The sequence below is a fragment of the Dysidea avara genome, chromosome 10 (genome assembly GCF_963678975.1).
Source record: "Dysidea avara chromosome 10, odDysAvar1.4, whole genome shotgun sequence".
Classification (NCBI taxonomy): Eukaryota; Metazoa; Porifera; class Demospongiae; order Dictyoceratida; family Dysideidae; genus Dysidea; species Dysidea avara.
The window spans coordinates 29,183,425-29,205,650 of record NC_089281.1 but is presented as its reverse complement, the minus strand read 5'-3'; the positions used below and the strand labels follow the sequence as shown (position 1 = coordinate 29,205,650).

General features: G+C 36.8%; 2 protein-coding genes across 2 annotated transcripts; both read left to right on the top strand.

Annotated features, from left to right (window-relative positions):
• Positions 1-3,199: 3,199 nt before the first annotated feature.
• LOC136236266 (ATP-binding cassette sub-family C member 4-like) lies at positions 3,200-22,216 on the top strand. The gene is made up of 29 exons (XM_066026397.1): positions 3,200-3,381; positions 10,485-10,595; positions 10,808-10,925; positions 12,410-12,700; positions 12,762-12,851; positions 12,903-13,066; positions 14,172-14,297; positions 14,344-14,593; positions 14,738-14,947; positions 14,997-15,044; positions 15,098-15,142; positions 15,204-15,395; positions 17,711-17,805; positions 17,857-17,943; positions 18,002-18,098; positions 18,156-18,521; positions 19,630-19,761; positions 19,830-19,867; positions 19,929-20,176; positions 20,223-20,302; positions 20,365-20,515; positions 20,572-20,802; positions 20,855-20,955; positions 21,006-21,206; positions 21,264-21,419; positions 21,474-21,563; positions 21,609-21,781; positions 21,844-21,949; positions 21,999-22,216. Exons 1-29 carry the CDS (start codon positions 3,257-3,259, stop codon positions 22,164-22,166), a joined length of 4,290 nt encoding a protein of 1,429 aa, XP_065882469.1. The 5' UTR covers positions 3,200-3,256; the 3' UTR covers positions 22,167-22,216.
• On the top strand, positions 7,297-10,097 carry LOC136236967 (uncharacterized). Its single transcript, XM_066027198.1, has one exon. The coding sequence runs from the start codon at positions 7,670-7,672 to the stop codon at positions 9,776-9,778; it is 2,109 nt and encodes a 702-aa protein (XP_065883270.1). The 5' UTR covers positions 7,297-7,669; the 3' UTR covers positions 9,779-10,097.
• Positions 22,217-22,226: the final 10 nt, after the last annotated feature.

Sequence of the window (22,226 nt, the reverse complement as noted above, 5' to 3'; positions counted from 1 at the left end):
CAAGATTGGGTGTAGGTATAATTATCCCACAGTGGAAGGAAGATGATTAACCATCACAAAAAGAGAGGATCGAACAGCAAATTACATAGCTAAAAGCTTCAGTATGGGTAAAGCCAACTTCATTTTGAAAGTATATCCTTGTCAGACTCAGGATAACTGACCATTAAATGCTAGCTCATGCAGCTTGCAACAATGCTTGCATGACCTGAATTTTTTTAGGATTATCAAACCACTTTATAGGCTGGTATGTATAATGAAATATTTGGATCATAGAGCTGTATGATTGAACATGTTTCTACCCATTATCAGAAGCGATTGGGAGTACTGTACCATATTAGAGCTTTGTAAGGTCTGTATGTGTGTGAATATAGTAATGTTGTTATTATGGGTTCTGCTGCCACTTAGTTATTTAAATTTGATACAAAATGCCTAAACGCTGCATATTATTGTTGCCATGAGGCCAGTGCTGTTGGTCTACTTTGTAAATTACTTGATTTTTGAGATTGAAGGCCTTTACAGCTTTTGCAACTGCTCCTTGACACGTTCTTACTGTTTATGACATTAACCCTTCATTGTTATCATAACTCATTACTTCAATTCAACTCTTTGGATTTATATAGAAGTTTCTTGGAGCCATTACTGACATATGGATGTCTTCTCCATTAGACATCAGATTGAGAGGTGATGAAGAAGGATGGTCTGCTATTTTGAAACTGTTGCACAAATGTCTTTGTGGTGTATTATATGCATGCTCTGTAGCTGTTAATGCAATGACCATACACAGCTAAAACACATGCATTATATAGTTGTGCAGTCCACAACAATCACACTAGATTCAGGGGCTTTTAGCAGTAGCTAAAAGAACTATCACTTATATAATTACATGGCCCACTGTAAAGTCTGAGACACACACAATAACAGTCATTCCTTAATTAGGTCTGAGCTTAATATGCTTTTGAGCAACTCTCAAAGTATTTATCTATTATGTGATCAGTTGTGCCCCATTATGCTCCAAATATGCTTATAGAAATTGTGTCTTAACTGCTTTGTAATACATGCATCTGCATGTGAACATTCTATTAAGTTTTAACATGCGGTGATTGTTCTATTAGGTATAGCTGTAAATCTGAAGTCTGTCTGTTTTACTAGACTATTCCAACCTGCATCATGCAAAATGTGCAGTGTTTTGGCTATTCTGATATCAGATGCACAAAAAATATACCTAGCATTGTACTTAATACTTTTGTCCCGCATGCATATAATCAGCACAGACTTCAATTTTATTTTTTGACTAACTATATTATGACTACAGCTATATATTGTTTATCATGCAATACTAAAAAAAAAATCTCTTGACATCATCAGTTGATGTGCTACTGATATACTAAATCATTCCAAGAGGTATTGACTCAATCTTACATGTTTCAACTATATACAGTCTGCTCAAAATAATCTGTAGTGTACATATGCCATATATATAATAAGGAAGTGGTTACTGAACCAAAAGGTTTTATTTTCGCGTCTAGCAGTTACCCTGTAGGGCACGTGACAAGTAGTAGTAGCATTAGGGTTAGGGTCGGGTTCAGCTTTGGTTTCTTCTTCACCTTCTGGTGACGTTCGTCTTACTATATACTGAGACTACTACTTGAGTAACAATTATAACATAGAAAAGTAAAGAAGGTGGGTAGCTAGCAGCAGTAGCACAGTGGTTAGCACACTCACCTAAAGCTCCAGTAGTCCAGGGTTCGAGCTCTGGCTGAGTTTTGTGGGTTTTTTTTTTGTTTAGTGACTCTTTTTTGTCTGTCGGTTCAATAGCCAGTACGGCTTATTGAACCGGCTTTCAATTCAGTATCCACTGCCATAATAATAATCTTCTAGTTCTGAAATAACAATGTAGCTAGCTATGGCTAGGAATAAAGTATACTCTCTAGACTATACTCTGACTGCATGCAACAGAACGATCATGATAACATCATAATTTGACATTTACATGTACCAATATATAATTATGAGGGGTCAGGAGTCTAGTACCAGGATTACCTACTTTAAGTTACTTTAAAAAGTAATAATAACTGGAGCTCTGGCAAGACAAAACAATTAACTTGTAGCTACTTGTAAATAATTATATCATCAGTTCAACAGATTGACTGCATTCCATGATGCTGAAGCCCAAGAGTTAAATATCCTGTACAAACAGGAGATGCCATGCATGGCAACACGAGCTTCCCACTGAAGTATGCAATGTGTTGTAGATGACATATATTGCTAGCTAAAAACTGGTCCAGCCAATGCTAGAATGGCACAACCAACTTCAATTGTCACAAGATCAACCAAAAATCCAGCATGTTGAAGGTCCAGCAGTAATGAATCATACTTATCATAGTGATCTTCTTTATGGTTTCTGGCAGCCAAAAAGTGATGCTGAGTATTAGTAACCACAGAGAGTTCTAATAACATGATGTATATGGAGTCTGTGGAAACTATAACCATATATATATAAATGTATGCCATCTATACCGAGGAGTACAATAGTGACGTTGCATACTTCAGTAGGCAACTTGTGTTGCCATCTACAGGATATTTAACTCCTGGCCGGACATCAACGTCATTGGGAATGGGATGTAGTCAATCTGTTGATATAATTATTTAGTTTTGCCAGTCTTACAGTTTTAGTAACTTGGTAACCCTAAGATTAAACTCATGACCCGTTGCAATTATAATTGTCAAATTATGATGTCATTTAACACATAAAAACACTACAGTCAATTCATATAACTACCAGCAACTCATCAGTGTCACTAGATTGTAAGGCCACATCATTGTGACGTAATAGTCTCACGTGGCCAGACCGCGTTTTTTTGTGTATCGGGTGGGGAAAAAAGGGGCCAATGTTATTCAATTAGCGTCCCCAGCGTCTGGGTACGGCTCAGAAGTAAACAGCTATTGGAGTTGCACCAGACCCTTTTTTTTTCCCCAGCCAATACACGGAAAAAAGCGGTCTGGCCACGCGAAACTAGTGACGTAATGCAGGTGTTTGCTAGTCTCGCGCGCCCGACTTGCATGCAGTGTCAACGCACCCTTTTGTCGATAATTCGGTATCTGTCATGTTACCTCGGCCATGTCTTTACGGAATATATTATCTCTGGTGCAGGCTTACCTCTAGACGCATATAAAAATAATTATTTCGTCATCACTAATTATATGCGCGTGACCTTATCTTTTTCCCAACTGCACCACCCCGGACTGCGTATCAGTCATGGTTGCTCTAAATGATGGGGGGAGTGATGTTGACAATGATGAACGAGGTACAAAACACAAGTTTGAAGTTTTTGCGAAGAACCCTCGACCGAAGGCAGCTTGGATATCGAGACTGTTCTTTTGGTAAGTCGAGCCATAGATATTATATACTACGTACTTAGTATATACTATCTATGGTCGAGCGGGGGGCATATGCAACCAATCTGAGTGCAAATAAAAGCGAAAACTAGCTAACGGGTGTTACCTTGACATAGAAAGGAAAACAATGTGAGGTTATTATGCTGTTGGTGCCCTTGGTTGATGCGCAAACAGTATTTGGATTAAGTGTTAAGTCATGTTGATTGGTGATGATGTTTGTTGCTAAGTGATAATGTAATTTATTTGTGACATAATAAATATTTATAAGGGTAAGGAAAGTGCAAGCGCTGTAGAACATAATAGATCACTATCATAGCAGTTGTAGGCTTCCTGAAGGCTTTAGCCAGAGACCCAACCATAGCATTAAAGTATGCCCATCCAGTAGTGTTCCAGTCCAGTAATCCAGTCCACCGAATAGTGATTGTTTTGTATTATAGTAGGCATTCCAGTATCCGAAATTTTTTAATAAAAAAATTCTCCGTATATTCCCCAATAGAACCCTGGCACAAAATGACAACTCGTGTTTAACTTGGGATTGTTCCGTCGTCCGAGCTCCAATGAGGATGAAAATCGCTGTGGGGTTTGTCCACACGCTGATCATCATGAAAATCTTAGTTTTATCGTGCGCGTTACATATAAGTAAGTTCTGTGTTGTTTTGTAATCTTTTCAAACCTTGTAATGTATGTAGAATACTTTAAAACTTTAAGAAACGTACTGTCGGGTGGAAGGTAGTCACTGGTGCTTACTTTAAAGTGCGTAGTTACTTCACTCGGGTTAGCGATTTTCAGCTCCAGAGCAATTTTCTGATGGCTGTGTCATCAGCTCAAAAGTATAAACCACTTCAGAATCGGCATAACAATGCCATAATTGAAACCACAACTCCACCTTAGGTATTGTTGCATCATTGTGGCACCTCCACTTTAGTTGTTTACTTTATAAGTTGCTAACTTAATGTTTTTACCAACTTGAGATAGCCACTTGCCTATGGGTATACACCACTGTATTGAGAAGTGTGCAGTAGGTGAAACATATTTGCTCACCACAAAGCATACAAAGATTGCTGAGATCCAATAAGACCTGAAGTTACTCTCATTACATGTACAAATTTGCAGCTAGGAGCAACTGCAGTTTCAAGATAGTCCAGATTGCTAGATGGCTTCCTGATTCAATTGTGCCATTTTTCCTTGTAAAATGTATGGGGAGCCCTGGAGAAAAAATGTACCTTTTTTCAGTTTTTAAGCACTGTGCATGCCAAAGTAGCTAATTCCAACCCAACAAACTATATATTTCTGAGATCGACAATCAATACTCTATCTATTGAGCATATAAAAAGCCCGTTTTTCCAAAATTTAAAAATCGGTCTGGAATGCCTAATTATAGTGTGATACTTCTATAAGGTGTTAAATGTAATGCAATGCATACTACAATATGTGTATGTGTTAAAACACTTACGTACTATACAGGAAGTAAAGGACAAGGTTGAGATGTAGCTGACATTAGTCTACAAAAATAAATGCTATGTTAACATCGAGGCCAAGTGCTGAGAGCTTTATTTTCACTTGTGGCAATTAATGCTTTCTAGTGGAAAGCCTAGTACATAAAACTTGCTGAAATAACGCTGGTCACACTTGCACGTGTTAACAGTACTAGTTCCAGTGCTAGTGTTCCAGCCCGGGACTGAAACTGGGTTATCTTATCATCACTGACCCAGATGACCCACTGGCCTGTAAAGCTAATGTGTACAGTAAAACTTTCATAGGGCACTAATCGCACTATCAATTTTTATAATTGCAAGAACTAAAAGTTAAATGTGTAGTTTCAGGCTATGCATACAATTTAACAAAATAGTAACACGGAAAGCTTTATTCATTGGTACCCTCATTTGCAAAAGTGAGTAAGTAAGTAAGCGTGCATGTAACTGAACGTGGCTGTAACTGAACGTGACTGTAACTGAGCAACTTGTAGCATTTTTCTTGCTATAATTATGTTAATGCTCCGATCTGTTATTATTGAAAAGTAGTAAGAATTGTATATATAAATGATACGAAAATGGTTATCTGCTATGATGTGTGTTTTCCAGCATTGAATGATTAAATCTATCATTGCTAGTGGGTATACTCTAAAGATGAACTAGAAAGGAAATAGAGTATGGGAGTGGTTTCAAATCAAGCTACATGATAGCAATGCCACAAACAATATGTGATATAAATTGTGGTGATACACAGTAAAAGCCAGCTAGTAAAGGTCACTACTAATGTCTCCACAATACTCACTATATTTATGTAGTGACATTCACTACTATGTGGCGAGGGTCACTACAAAAGAGTAGTGAAAGTCACTACTAAAAACAGTGAGTATTCTGGCAGAAATTATTAGTGAAATTCACTACTAATTGTTTACAGTGTATACGCTACAATAGTACAATGCTTATATCGTGATATAGCTATGGAATTTAATTAAGGATTATAATCTGCTCATGTAATCAAAAACTGTACTAAAATACTACTATTTTGCATGGTGTAAAAACCCTTGTATTTCAAGTTCCTTGTTTATTGGTGTTTACTTATTCATTAATATCAAATCCAACCTTTGTTTGTAGCTATTAAAAATCATCAATAAAGTTAAGATGAAATGCATTGTGATTATCGTGATTTATATCTTGATATAAAAAATTCTGAGTCATGGCATCTTTACTGCATAACTGCTTGATTTAGAGTATTTCCACTCATCATTGTCAAGCAAGGCATTATAGCCAACAGTCCAACACACATGATGCAATTCACAATCTGTGTTGGTCCTGACAAAACGTGACCCAGATGACCCAACCAGGTGTTCCAGCCTCCTTGTAATGTATTATAGGTCTTTGATTAGTGTATAGTCCCTAGCTGCTGATGTTTGGTATTATGTTGGTTCCACCCATCCAACTTGTAACAGTCATAATTACTGACTGTCAAAACTGTATTGTACTTCATTAGGTACAGTTGGTTATCAATATGAAGTACACTTCATGCCTTAATCATGCCTATATAGACAATGTTCTATCAATAAAGGCTCATAATGTTATATGATGTAGCCCAGTTTATGCCGTTACATATACAGAAGTGGTTTTGGTACACTAGCATCATACTATATTGAACACTGGAATCAGAGCACGGAAAGCTGATTTGTTCACCAGATATTAGTTAGCACATCACAACCGTTAAGTACTCCTCTTGTGTACCTTTTCAGTAGCTACACAATGGACAACCGTGTTTTATCATATAAATGCCTATGACTTAATTACTTAAAATGTGAATTTTATGAAATTTTGAGGATGAGCAGTTGCTTTAGTAATGATGATTGTTTTAAGTGTTTATCAATAAATATTTGTTGGATAAATGGTATTGAAATGATTGTCATGGTTTGACTATTTTCATAAATACAAAATATCTTATTGCTAGCTCATAAGCACTGCAAGGTGCCTTCAGTACTTATAAGCTCTTGTTATCACATGTCATGACCTGCCAGAAACTAATTTTCCTTATTATGTCAACTTGTGAATTAATAGTCCAGTCATTTTATGGAAAATAAGGAGTCAACCTTTAACTAATTGCAACACAAGCTTTCTTAACAGTTCCTAGCACAGAAAATTGTACTCTATAACATATCAAAAGTCCTAAGGAATCCCATGACGGGAAAGTGACCTTTTAGTGACCTTTTACAGCCAATTTTTGGCAAAAATTGAGAATTTTGCCTATATTTCATCCAAATATCAACCAAATTGGTCAAATGTGGTATCAAATGAATGGTCTCACTGAAAGGAACAATGTGATACTTATTTGAAGTCAATAGCTCATTTCGTTCAGAAGTTAGAGCCATTTAACTGATCAAAAAATTGGCCGCCCACGTACTTAATTAAATTTAAGGTTTTCACTATAGTAGTGTTCTTTTCTTGACTGGAAGCACACTTTAAGCTGTGGTAAAAGACAAAAAATGACAAAGGAGATTTGTGGCACTTCAGGACTTGACTGTTACCATGGAAACCAGTCTGTACTATTGTTAGCTTGAAGCAGTTACACACTGTATATAGGCCTAACACACAGATCCACCAATTATATTGCAAACTGTACAATTTTGAATTTGCTATGCAAAGGTGGCTAGTATATGGGAAGTTCAAATAAAATTTATATAGCACATTTATGTCAACAAATCACATTCAGCTGTCAGCAAAATGCTCAGCTTTAAAGGTTTCAGCATATATTAATTATTAGTGTCTAATTATGGCTTCAGTACATGGACATGATTGATGTTCTTCGCAAACATATTAGAGCAGAGCGTATTGGTAACTGGGATTTGCATCTTCAAGCTGTTGCAGAAATGCTTCCTTACATGGCAGCCGCAGGGCACAACAATTACACCAAGTCTTTACATATATACTTACAGCAAATGTCTCATCTCCAAGATGATCACCCTGATGTATACCAACACTTTCAGAATGGCTTACATGTGATCAGACGTAGTGATCGTTACTGGGCTGGTCTCTCTTCAGATCTTGTCATTGAACAGGTGCTGATGAGGAGCATGAAGACAAATGGTGGTCTCACAAGAGGACGAGGTATGAACGAACAGCAACGATTAGTTTGGTTACTATCAATGCCAGCATGTGCTGAAGTAAATAGAGCTATGCAAGAACTCACTGGGGTGTCTTATGATTCTGGAGATCAGAACAAGGAGATGACACAGGCTAGGCTAACTCGTGATTGGAAGGACACCCAAATAATTCTTAGTTGCCTTCAAGAACGAGATCCGTTTTCTACTTTTGACACCAGCCTATGCAGCATCTACTCTGGAGTGCATGCACAGAGCATTATTAATGTTGACAATGCAAGAGAAGTTGGTAGTGCTATTTTGGATAGAATGAAAGGAACAACAGTTGCTGAGTACACTTTCAAGAAAAGCCATCAAGTTGTTACACTAGGTTACACGTCTGCACTGAAAATTGAAGGTGTTACAGTTCAGATTGATCCCCAACTTCTCTTCCAACGGTTAACTGTAGCAGCAAATGCAACTAATAGAATTGAAGATGTGTTCAAGTATGAGCTTTGCAGCTATCCACCAGCATTGTTTGATTCTTCACTAATGCTTAGACAGCCACAGAAAGCTGCACTAAGTAACGCTATTTGGAGTGTTGTGTCACTAGATAGTCAGGAAATACCTGGAGAGGTCCAATTTGTGCTGGATGGAGGAGCCCTCCTACAACGTGTTCCATGGACACAAGGATCAGCTTATGGGGATATTTGTACAATATACACAGATTATGTAGCAAAGAAATATGGAGAAGCTATAGTTGTTTTTGATGGATATCAGAAGTCATCAACAAAAGATATGGCACACAAAAGGAGAGCTAAAGGACGATCAGGAGTACCTGTTTCATTTACAGATAGTACTAAACTCAACATGAGAAAAGAAACCTTTTTAGCAAACTGTACAAACAAGCAGAAGTTCATTATTATGCTTGGGAAGTACTTAGAAAGAAGAAATTGCAAAGTGTATCATAGTCCAGGAGATGCTGATGTAATGATAGTACAGAAAGCTGTAGAATCAGCCACAGTAACAGACACTGTTCTGGTTGGTGATGACACCGATCTTCTGGTATTGTTATGCTATCATGCCTGCTTAAATTCTCATACCATATTTTTCAAACCTGAGCCAAAAAGAACCACCACCAAGAAACTTCGAGTATGGAACATTAGTGCTGCCAAGAAGAAACTTGGTCCTGAAGTATGTAAAAATCTTCTTTTCCTTCATGCTATACTTGGATGTGATACTACTTCACAACTGTATGGTATTGGAAAAGGTGCTTCCCTTAAGAAGTTCCAGTCAATTCGAAACTTTCAAGAGCAAGCAGAAGTATTTTGCACATCATCTGCTACACCGAAAGAAATAATTGCAGCAGGAGAGCAAGCTTTAGTGGCAATGTACAACGGAAAACCAGGAGAAACATTGGACTGTTTACGCTATAAGTGTTTCTGTGAGAAAGTGGCTACGAATAATACATTTATTCATCCACAAACTCTACCTCCTACTTCCGCAGCTGCCAAATACCATAGCCTACGTGTGTATTTACAAATACAGGAGTGGAAAGGCTGTGGCAGAGAATTTCAGCCACTTGAATGGGGGTGGAAAGAGTGTGATGGGACTCTAATGCCATTGTTCACTGATTTACCACCAGCTCCAGATGACCTACTTAAGATAATAAGATGTAATTGCCACACAGATTGTAGCACTATGAGGTGCACATGCAAGAAATATAATGTAAAATGTTCTCCTGCATTTGGCAATTGCAAAGGAACAGCTTGTACCAATGTTGATGGTGTGATTCTTGAAGATGATGATAATTGATGTAGACTTTGGATTATCCTTACAGAATTTCTTAGGAATTTATGCTGTTTTATATAAGTCATAAGTTTACATTTATATCAGAGCTTATTACGTACAATCTAAGAAATTGCTATAATATTATTATTTGCTGAAAAATTACCAGTTTATATGTCACAATCATGTTAGCATCAATTCAAACACAAATTTGGTTTCCATGACAACAGACCAACGCTAAAGGCTTCTTAGTTACCCCTTGCTATCAATCATGTTTATTACCATAATCAAATCATGCATTTCCAATGCTACATCAAAACACAGTAGCCAGACAAAATTAATTAAGTACGTGGGCGGCCAATTTTTTGATCAGTTAAATGGCTCTAACTTCTGAACAAAATGAGCTATTGACTTCAAATAAGTATCACATTGTTCCTTTCAGTGAGACCATTCATTTGATACCACATTTGACCAATTTGGTTGATATTTGGATGAAATAGAGGCAAAATTCTCAATTTTTGCCAAAAATTGGCTGTAAAAGGTCACTAAAAGGTCACTTTCCCGTCATGGGATTCCTTAGGACTTTTGATATGTTATAGAGTACAATTTTCTGTGCTAGGAACTGTTAAGAAAGCTTGTGTTGCAATTAGTTAAAGATTAAATCATAAAATGACTGGACTATAAAACATTAATTGTTACAAATGGAATTAATAAGTGCCTTCATCTTTGCTAGTTGGTTAGATCCTCTTTTCTGGATTGGGTACACACGTGAGCTGAAGCAGGAAGACCTGTATGCCACACCCACGGAGGCCAGATCACAGCATCTGTTGGAACATTTTGATAAGTACATAATACTTGCATGTGTGTTAAGAGATTATTGTGTTTCCAAGATTTATAAAGCAGTGTGTGTTTACAATGCCACATGTGTAAAGCAAATCTTAGGGTTATTTGTAGCACAAATTTTCATCTTACAAGCATTTGATTCCATTTATATACATTGGTCTCTTCAATACTTGATACACTCCCTATAATACTGTTGTTTTAATTACTACATAGGTGTTGGCTGGCTGAATCAAAACGTGGACAACAAGGACTAAAGCCTCGATTATGGGTTGCTCTTTTCAGATGTATTAAGTGGCGAATTTTCTTCCATGCATTACTTTATACTGTAGAGGTGTGTGTATGTACATAATTGTATAACACTAACATGTAATGCATATGTTCCTATTGTCTAAACAATAGGAGTTGTTGATAGTAAAATGGTACTAAGATTTGTGTACTGTTGTTGCCTCATATTCTGGATTTGTACTCTGAAATAAATGTTTGTCCTGTCCTGCCAAGATTGAGCGATATTTTTAAGCTACACAAAAAGGTGATGATTTCACTATCAACAACCTCTATCCTTAAATCATTATGTTTGAGAAAGTTACTAAACTCCAATTAACAATCATCAGACCTGATGGTTTTTGGATAAAATGTAGGCAGACCATATGTAGGTAGCAGGGGTGGAGGAAGTAGTTGATATGAAGGGGGGCTGGGCTGACCCAGACTTATGGAAATGATCTACATTGTCTCTGGTTTGGTAAGGTAAGACAAAAAAAAAAAAAAAAGGTCACAACCAGCTGACAATAGCTGCCCACCTCACCAGCTACGAATTATACTGATAAACTACTTAAAATCCTTACATAGCTCGCTACACACTGCTCTAATAGTGTGACTGCTTTATTAGAGTGACTGCTCTATTAGAGTATCTCGATCTTGATCACCGTTTTCAGCCCCACTCCAAGAAGGATAATTTCGCGTGATATCTTTCTGAGGGGGGGCTAAACCCCCCCCCCCCTTTCCGCCGCCTATGGTAGGTAGACCATATGTAAAACTGTAACTTTTAAGTTTACTACATTTTTGTGTCTGTAAACTAACTATTCTCATAATTTAATTGTATATGGGAATTAGACATTTTAGTTGTTTAGTTTAATTGATTAGTGGCCCCTATACAGATGACATTCACATAACTGCTTTATTAGAGTATCTCAATTATTTTATCTGTTGTAAAAAAAATCATTACCCAAATAGGATCAGGTGTCTTTATTGGTTGCTTCTAAGCCTTCTCAATTCAGGAATCTTTCATGGAATATAGATTGCACATCAATAGTTTTTAATACATGTACATCACTGATTTAGGGTTAACTTCTGAGTGGTGGAAATACACTTTACATCATGACCAGTGGAAATGCTACGTTTGCTGTTTTGGTGGGAGGGAAGTGGTTGGGTGGGTTGCACCGTGGCCATCAGCCATGTTTAGTTTAAAAGTTAAAATTAGTATAAAGGCAATTTATTCTAACAGTACTATACTGTAGATGGGAAAAGTTATGCATGGTAAAGTTTTGCAAATTTTGGGAATACAGTGGCCATTGCAATGGATAGCCAGTTAGTGTTATAAATGAGACATCAGTATATAATCACATAACTTTTATACCAGCATACATAATAGAGTATTATTTGCAAAACCTTTTCCATGTGGAGCTCTTCCTGTCTATGCTACCAGTGTATTGTCTTCCTTGTTGTGTACAGTCTGCTATAGTTATGATGTGTATGCAAAAAGCAAGCTTGCAAAAACCACTACCAGTTATAGCAAAAAAATTCTTATTTGTTCTATAGTTTATTCCAATAATAGCTCAAGCACTACTGGTAGGACATCTTTCACAGTACTTCTGTGAAAAGAATAGTTTAGAAGAAGAGCTGTCTGCATTAAGAGCTGAAAACAATTCTGAACTGGTTTTGTCTAAAGAAGAAGAAATAGAAACAGCAACCAGAAATGCTTACTTGTATGCAGTAGGAGTGTTGATTGCTACATTCTATACAGCAGTAAACCACACATGGATATTTTACTCCTCACATAAGATCGGAATGATGAGTAGAATTATAATGACTGGAGCTATTTATAAAAAGGTGTTTAAGTCCACTAATATTGTGTGTTACATTTGGTGGATGCAATGTGTATGTCTTTTAGGTGCTACAACTGTCTCATTCTGTCATAGGACAACTATCTATTGGACACATTGTAAACCTTGCATCCAATGATGTTCAGAGATTTGATCTGGTATCTACACACTTAATAATGTATGTAGTTTTGTACCATTTATTAATGTAGGCATTTGAATTTACTCATGAGTTATGGATTGTGCCACTTGTTATTCCAATATTTACGTATCTTTTATGGAGAGAGTTAGGACCAAGTTGTCTAGCTGGTATCTTGGTTGTTGTATTTCAAGCACCATTGCAGTACGTTGGAGCTCGACTGTATTCAAAATGGAGGTAACTATATCTCTGTGTTGTGCTAGTATATTTTGATACTGTTTGTGATATTCTGAGCCAACAATTGTGCAATTTGTGCATTGATGGCTAGTGATGGCTACAGAAACAGTTTTGTCCAGTAACAAATCAGATTCAGGAGTAAATGCTTCTGAATTGTGTGGTTTGCTATCCTGCAAACTAACCAATCCTACAATGTTATGTTGAGAAAATGTCCATAATTACAATGTTCTGGTTACTGGAGTGCCACCATATACTTTGCAACTGTTTCATAACTTTCATTTTGTACACACTGTTGAAAGTTGAACTGAAAGCATTGAACAATGATAGATACTTGGGTTTCCAGGGTGACAGGTCTTCAGGGTTCTTTCATTGTTTGAACAGCATTGTGAGCATAACATACTGCATGTATATGAATGCACTATGCTTTCTCAGCAGGAAAAATGCTGATGCTACACAGGATCATCAGTCCATACCTGATATTGTTCATGACAAAGTAAAATAGGGAATGTTTTTCTGTCCTTCATCAGTATAAGAGTAACAGCACCATGAACATCAGTCATCCTTGCCACCACTGTTCTGAACAAACAAGAATGACGTTGTTGATCCAGTCAGTGGCGGAGGAAGTAGTTGATATGAGGGGGGGCTGACTAGGGGTGGGTAAATGAACTGAGGTACTACATTGTCTCTGGTTTGGTAAAGTGAGACCCAAAAAAAAAGGGTCACAGCCAGCTGACAATAGCTGCCCACCTCACCAGCTACACATTATAGCTGATAAACTACATCAAAATCCTTACATAGCTCACTAAACACTGCTCTAATACTGTGACTGCTCTATTAGAGTATCTCAATCTTTATCACGGTCTCCAGGAAGGATAATTTTGGTGTGATATCATTCCGAGGGGGATAAGCCCCCTTTCTGCTGCCTATGGATCCAGTAGATGATTAAAGCAACTATAACGTTCATGTATACAATATCTGGTATATACAATCACACTAGGTTATGTGATACAGCATGTCCACATATCAACACAATACAACACTAGCATTAAGTCATAAACATACTATATATACATACTTATATTTGTTGGCTATACATTTTGTGTAGACTTAAGGCAGCTAAAGTGACAGACAAGAGAGTGAGAGTGATGAATGAGATCATCAGTGGTATGAGACTGATCAAGATGTATGCCTGGGAGTGGGCATTCCATGAATACGTGAAGACGATCAGAAAGTCAGTAACACATTCATTATCATCGTTATCATTTGTTGTGTGGTAGGAAGGAGAGTGGCATCATCACTCAAGCTAGTATGATTAGAGGAGTCAATTTAGTGCTTTTCTACACAGCGCTAAATGTGCTGAACTTTGTTACATTCTCTACATATGCTGGAACAGGGAATTCTCTCACACCAAGAAAAGTATTCACAGCAATCACTTTATTTTCCTTCACAAGACTTTACTGCATTCAATTTTTGGTATTGGGCTTACTGGCCATGTCCGACATGTGGGTGGCCCTGAAAAGAATTGAGGTATGTATATGGATACAATGAATGGTCACTTTATTTGTAGAGGAGCATGATGTAATAGAACAGAACTTTAGTTATGTATTAGCTATGTGCTGTGTATAGTGCCTATTGTTAGTACAGTGTATGTGTTGCTATTTTATGTCACAGAAACTACTATTACTACCAGAACTTGGTGATACAATAACTGGTACAGATAGTGATCCAGTCAAGACAACTAGTAGATCATGTTCCCCTAATGTGATGCCTCCTCTTAAGTTGGCCAATGAAGAAATCACTAAAGATAGTGAACATGGATCATTGTCCAGTGGAGTAACTCCCAGGATCATAGTCAATAATCTAACAGCATCCTGGACACATGTTAGAGTTTAACAACATATACAGTATCTTCATGTGTGTATGTTTGTAGGATAAAGAAAAAGTTGTTTTAAAAGACATCAACTTCAGTGTAAATCAGGTGAGGTGTATAGTTGGTAGACAGTCAAGTGAGATTATAAGATGATGATATAGTCAAACAGGTTACTGGCAGTAGTTGGTCCAGTGGGATCAGGAAAGGTGTGTTGTCTACTAGTTGACTACTCTAACTGATCTCCATCATACTTTACTGCTACTATAGTCATCAATACTGCAGTGTCTACTGAGAGAACTAGAAACATTGGATGGGTCAGTAGACACTGAGGGTAGTGTATCGTATGCAAGTCAGGATCCATGGATATTTTCTGGAACAATGAAAGAAAATATTTTATTTGGACAAGATTATGATAAGGCTTGGTATGACAGAGTAGTGGAGTGTTGCTGTCTGGTTAAGGTATGTATAAAACCTTTATTTTGTTCTGTGATTACAATTTTATTGGAAATGAAACATAAAAGAGACCATACAGCTATTTGCAAGTTCCACGTTTAGATGCGACATTCTGAGTTGAGCTAAAATCTATGTGAAGTGACCATTTTGTCCATAATAAAATATAGAGAAGGGTTAGTCTCCCTTATACTTCCCTAATATATATGATCACATATACTATATGGCATATATCAGCAGATAGCCCCAATAAGGGAGTGGTAGGGATGTACCTTCTCCCAGTAAAATATTAAACCGACCTCCCAATACCTTCACAGCAGTATTAGTTAGCACAAAAGTGCTTTCAGTACAGCTTCCAATTGGTTGCTATAGTATTGTTTAAAATTTATCCAGTTGAATTTTCTACTGACTAACTGACCGAATACTATAAAGTTCTAACTAACTAACTAACTTACTGATTCCCTACAGACCATTGTAACTCAATAAACGCTAAATCTATGGACTTGATATTTTTCACTTTTAGATGTCGCTTCAACGTTACATGTGCCTTATGTAATTGCTTTTTTCCTTCTTTGTTTCCCTTTCCTTTTTGCTGACTTAGGTATCGATGCGCAGTAGTGCACAAATAACTTCATGTTGAAAATCATCCATAATTTCTGCACCTCGCCTCCAAGGGTAAACTGATATATCATTCACTGTGTGTACGGTTTTGTAACAGGCAGAACACTGGCTACTTTGGCTTATTAATAATAACAGGTCTATAGAGGAATGCATTTTGTCATACAATTATAACCTCAATGTTCGTTCTTTTCTGTTATACTAATTATGATTTAGCTGTGTTACAAGAAGTTAACAAGCAAGTGTAAGGAATTATTAGAAATTTTACAAGCTGGTATAGGAGTCATTGCAATAAAAGTGCCTAAACAAGGGGATCATTTTCTGAAATTTAATCCCTATTTATTTAAGCCATCATTTATGGTGTTTTTTTTGCTAGATATGTGTGAGGCTAAAGTAGGAATTGAATTTGCACTTCAGATGATGTTTATATTATAGTGATCTCTGCTAGCTTGTAAAAGCACAATTTTCCTTACACTTGTAATTCAGTTCCTCTATCCACAAATGGTATGGTCGAAAGTTACAGATATGCTGTGTAGTAATTGACTTAACAATTGACATGCAGTCTGTAATTTTGACTCCTTTTACAAAACAGGAAGATATAGACACGAAAAGAATGGATGATAGGTTTCATGCATTTCATCTATTGCGGTGACCAACTTTTAATGATAATTGTTTGAAGTCAATTGTTTGCTACAGAATTTTTAAAAACTTTTCAACGGATTATTCTATTGTATGCCTGATGCATTCAGTCAAGCGTAGCAGAAAAGTGGCTACAGCTGCAGCCCTACATTTTTAACTGAACACTTCAAATCTTCAAATTCACTTAAGAAGAAACCTTTAGCGTATTGATAGCCATACAATACGTGCACTATTGCCTTACTTTTATCCTTCCATGTACTAAAGTGGCCATAGCACAGTATGGCATCGATCTTCAGGTGTGCACGTTTCACTATGTAATTTGGAATACACGTGTCTCGGTTCCAGGTGGGTAGTTCAGTGAACTGTGCTCCATTGTAGACGAAAAGTCGCCTGCCACTAGGAGATGGAAATGTTATGCACAAAGAAAGTGAGCTGTAGACGAGATGTCACCTGCCACCAGAAAATAAAAGCATTTTATATGGGCATATACTGTAGGTTGAGTTATTGTGGGATTGGATTAGATGTCATTTTATGCATACCATTTTCTAAGTAGCATTACGCTTGCCTAAATGCAACCATCAATTAGTGAAATTAGCTACCTAGTAGAAAATTTCATAATATAATTTTTAAAAGATTGTGTTGGAAGTGTTTCAGATCACATGCTAGCATCCAACCAATACTAATCCGAACTCGCTAATCCGAACAGTACAAATGACTGTTCTAATGTTCCTATTAGAGTAATTGAACTAGGTTCTGTATATAATCAATGGGTTCACTAATCCAAGCAAATTCACTAATCTGAACAGACTTTTGTCAACTTGACAACAGATTTGTTTGGATTAGTGAGGATCCACTAGGTGCCATGAAGTATGAGGATGGTTTCTAGTCATTGTTTTTTGGCTGGTAAAACAATCCTTTTGGTCCCTACTATTATAACTATGTACTATATTAAATAATTTGCTTAGTTATGTCATGAGAAACTCTGTAATGTTAATCATATCTGCTTTTATTTTGTACTAGCTGAAGTTAGCATCTCAATTTTTGCTAAATGGTATATTCCATTAAAGGACATTGATGAGATGCCATTTGGTGATGAGACTTTGATAGGAGAACGAGGAGTGAACCTTAGTGGTGGTCAGAAGGCTAGAGTGAACCTTGCCAGGTGTGTGTAGACCATGTGAGAAGTAGTGATGGTGTAATGTGTTGTGTGTAGGGCTGTGTACAGGGACAGTGACATCATGTTGTTGGATGATCCTCTGAGTGCAGTAGATGCTGCAGTGAGCAGACACCTGTTTGATGGGTATAGAATGTTTAATGTAGTAATGGATTGTAGATGTTAGTGGTGTTATGATTATAAGGTGTATATGTGGAGTGTTAGCTGATAAGTTGGTGATCTTAGTGACCCATCAGTTACAATATGCCGAACATGCAGATCGTATTCTAGTACTAAAGGAGGTTTGTGTGTTGAGCTAGACAAAGTGATGATAATGTTGTTATTTGCATGTTAAGTAGGGGTGTGTACAAGGATATGGAAATTATGAGGAGTTAACATCAAGTGGTGTTGACCCTACTGAACTATTTGATGATGTAGAGGATAATAGAAAATCAACAGATTTAGTAGTCACAGATATTGTAGTAGAGGAGTGTGATGATGTAACAGAAGACACAGATGATGGAATTGAGAGAAGGTCAAGTCATGTACATTTGATTCCAGTGGATAGAGCAAGAAGACGTGCTAAATCAAAGTACCCTGAGAGTCATCCTGATGCCAGTTTAGATCCTTATATGGAGCAAGCATCGCTTTATTCTGCACCATCATTATATTCTATGGTGTCTAATTTTGGTGATATTGATGGTGCTAGAAGAACAGAAAATGAGGTAATAATGATATAAGGAAGGAATAACTTGTTTAACTAACAAATAAACTGTTATTGTTGTAAACTAAACTAGGGATGGTTATAGGTGTGTTCAGAAGCTAATCAATCAATATTGAACTACTCTAATAGAGCAGTCACCGTAATACAGCATTCAAGCGTGTATAGAGGTCTTTTGAAAAATCAGAGAACTTTTATATGAATTACCTTTACATCATGTAAATAGCTGTGATAATTTACAGACTACTGGGCATGCAAACCATTTTAGACATTCTATATTAGCATCTTGAAAAACTATTAGTATTATAAATTGGCTAATAAATAGTGTAGAGTCTGGGGGCTGCAGCTTTTAAATTTCAGCTTGTAGAATAAATCACATGTTTGGCTTGGAACTTCTTAGCAAAAAAATATACTGATTTATCAACTTTTTGCTGCTAGATAGTCACTACTAAAATCTCCAACCTTCACTTTGTCTTTAAAAAGCCTCTAAAAAACATTATTGAAGTCATACCAGTTTCTTTAACCCACCTAAGAGCACTGAACCATAATTTAATCTTCACACAATTTCCAATAGGCCCCGTAAATAGAGGGGATTCCACTTTGGGTCTAGCTATGGCAAATAATCACTCCACACTAGTCTTTAGCAATGTTTCATTGTTAATCTTACTATTTGGGCTTTTGGATAAGGAATTAAAATCTTTTAGAGTTGCTGTGTTGATTTAACAGTAGAGGTGTTTAACCTGTGCAGAGTGATATTGTTCCGAGGAAAGGTAAACTGAGTGTTACTGCCACTGCAAGGTGTACAATAACTACATTGTTTTCACTGAATTCTTTAGTCAGCAGCTCGGTTCAGTTGGGTTATTCCATAAAGGAGAATGTTTTATGGAACCCAGGAATCTCAGTCAAGTATTTCTGCTATGTAGTAGTACAAATGGACCTCCATTATCTAAACAGTTGCTTGTTGATTCAATCCTTGAATGCAATATAACAATGCTCTACTTGTTGATGATAAGGTTTAATAACACAATAGCTATAGTAATATCAAGAATTGAATTAATGGGATACATATACAGTACTGTACTGTTAATTAGTTTTCTCATTTCATGATTTAGAAAGTGAATGTCGTACCAGAGGAGGAAAGATCTCATGGAACTATTTCTAATAAAACTTACTTACAGTATGTACAGGAAGGTGGAAATACAATACTAACAATTATTTTTATAGTAATCTTTATCACTGCTGAGGTATGTAGTTATAATGCACTTATGAAAGTGGAGCTAATCACATGTTTGTCACATGGTTGTCATTGTAGGGTGGAGTTGTCAGTGCAGACTGGTGGCTATCAAAATGGTATGCATACAATCTCACCATTCTTGAGTGTCTAATATCCTATACCCCTCTTGCCACTCAGGGCTAGCCAAGATGGTTCTTGTTCTCCTCAAGTTGAAAACATATCATTTAATACATCTACTTTTGACCTTACCACTCACCAAAGAATTGGAATATATGGTGGAATTGTTGGGAGTGCAGTGTCTATAGTAATGCTACGAGCCATACTAGCATTCCTGATATGTCTTGCAGCTGCTCGTAACTTGCACAACAAAATGTTTAAATCAATGCTACGGGCACAAGTACTGTTTTTTGATACTAACCCAGTTGGTAAGTAGTCTATAAACAATACAATAGTGCACATGATATCCTACAGGACGTGTATTGAATAGATTTTCTGCTGACACAGGATTATTGGATAGTCTATTGCCCCATACTTTTCTCCATTTCTTTACTGTTAGTTATTGATCATATGTAGCAAACTGTTAATAATAAATTACCTGATCTTTTACTTTTAGATACTGCTACGAATTTCTGCAATTGTAACCATTGCTTGTATAGCTAATCATTGGCTGATAATTCCTGCCAGTATCCTTGTCGTGGGCCTTGTACTATTTCGTCATTACTTCTTACATACTTCACGAAACATACAAAGACTTGAAGCGCTTGGTATGTTCAGCTAGTACAATGTGTTTAATAACACTTATTTCTTTTCATCTACACAGCTCGTAGTCCATTGTATTCACACATTTCAGCTACAATTCAAGGATTGTCCACTATTAGAGTTTATAATGAGCAATCTGAGTTCCTTGATAGATTTCATTTCTACCAAAATGAACACACCAAAGGATGGTACTTGAAGATTGCCACTTCCCGATGGTTTGGAATGAGAATTGATCTAGTTGGATCAACCTTTCTCACAATTGTAATGTTTGGATCCATCCCACTTGCTGATAGTGAGAGACATGTACATATAAAGTCATTTTATTAATGGATGTAAATTTTCAGGCCTTGATCCAGCATTAGTGGGACTGTCAATGGCTTATTGTATAACCTTGATTGGAATGTTTCAACATTGTATTCGTACAAGTGCTGATTTGGAAAATTTGGTAATTGTGTAGCTAAAGTACGCTGCCAGCATTATTTAATTTACGTATAGATGGTATCAGTGGAGAGAGTCATGGCTTATGGTCAACTAGAAAGTGAAGCAGAACTGGAAACTATTCCACATGACAAAGCTCCTCCTCTTCAATGGCCTGACAAAGGAGTGATTGATCTTCACAACACTAAATTTAAATATGCCATTGATTATCCCTATGTGTTGAAGTCAATATCTTTTAGAATTGAATCATGTGAAAAGGTTGATAACTAATTACTATTAGACTGTGACAAGTTGTGTGTATACATTATATATTAGGTTGGTATTGTGGGTAGGACTGGAGCTGGCAAGTCTTCATTGTTGTCAGCATTGTTCAGATTAGCAGAACCAGAAGGAGTGTTTGAAATTGATGGAATACAAATAACAGACATAGGACTACATGATCTTCGTAAAAAGATGTCAATTATTCCACAGGTGATGTTTTGTGTATATTGTAGTGAGATTTAGACTAGTGTGTGTATGATACAGGACCCAGTACTGTTCAGTGGAACTGTGAGGTATAACTTGGACCCATTCAATGAACTTGAAGATCACCAACTATGGGATGCACTGGAAGAGGTTTGATGAGATAATATAACAATTGTAGCTAATCACTACATTCAGGTACAACTGAAGGAAGTGATAAGTAATTTGGAGAATGGGTTAGAATCACAAGTGTCCGAAGGTGGTTCTAACTTTAGTGTGGGTCAGAGACAGTTGATGTGTCTAGCAAGAGCACTATTGAGGCAGAACAAGATCCTTGTGATTGATGAAGCAACTGCAAATGTTGACCTAATGTGAGTTACTGAGATGTTATGAGAAGTGAGAGTTGTATGATGGTGACATGTATTGAGTGCAGAACGGATGGAATAATTCAGGAGATGATCCGCAAGAAGTTCAACCATTGTACCATCCTTACTATTGCTCACCGACTGGAAACAATAATGGACTCTGATAGAGTACTGGTGGGTTAGGATGATAGTGAATAATTGTGTAGATGTTGTTGATTTGTAGGTTTTATCTTCTGGTAAAGTGATAGAGTTTGATACACCATTCAACCTCCTACAGAAACAACAGTCAGTGTTTCATAGTATGGTAAAGAGAACTGGTCCTGTAGAATCAACTAAATTGAGAACTATTGCTGATGAAGTAGAAAAATTAAAATTTGGAACCAGAGTATAGTTGTATGCATATATATATATATATAATTATTTATGAAACAACGACCATAATTATAGTTCC

What these genes read in the sequence shown, in the direction of transcription:
- LOC136236266 (XM_066026397.1), top strand. Translation starts at nt 3,257, where the DNA reads ATGGTTGCTCTAAATGATGGGGGGAGTGATGTTGACAATGATGAACGA. An exon ending in ACAAAGACTTGAAGCGCTTG is followed by an intron (nt 20,516 to 20,571) that starts GTATGTTCAGCT and finishes TCATCTACACAG; the next exon opens with CTCGTAGTCCATTGTATTCA. An exon ending in AGATGTCAATTATTCCACAG is followed by an intron (nt 21,420 to 21,473) that starts GTGATGTTTTGT and finishes TGTATGATACAG; the next exon opens with GACCCAGTACTGTTCAGTGG.
- LOC136236967 (XM_066027198.1), top strand. Translation starts at nt 7,670, where the DNA reads ATGGACATGATTGATGTTCTTCGCAAACATATTAGAGCAGAGCGTATT.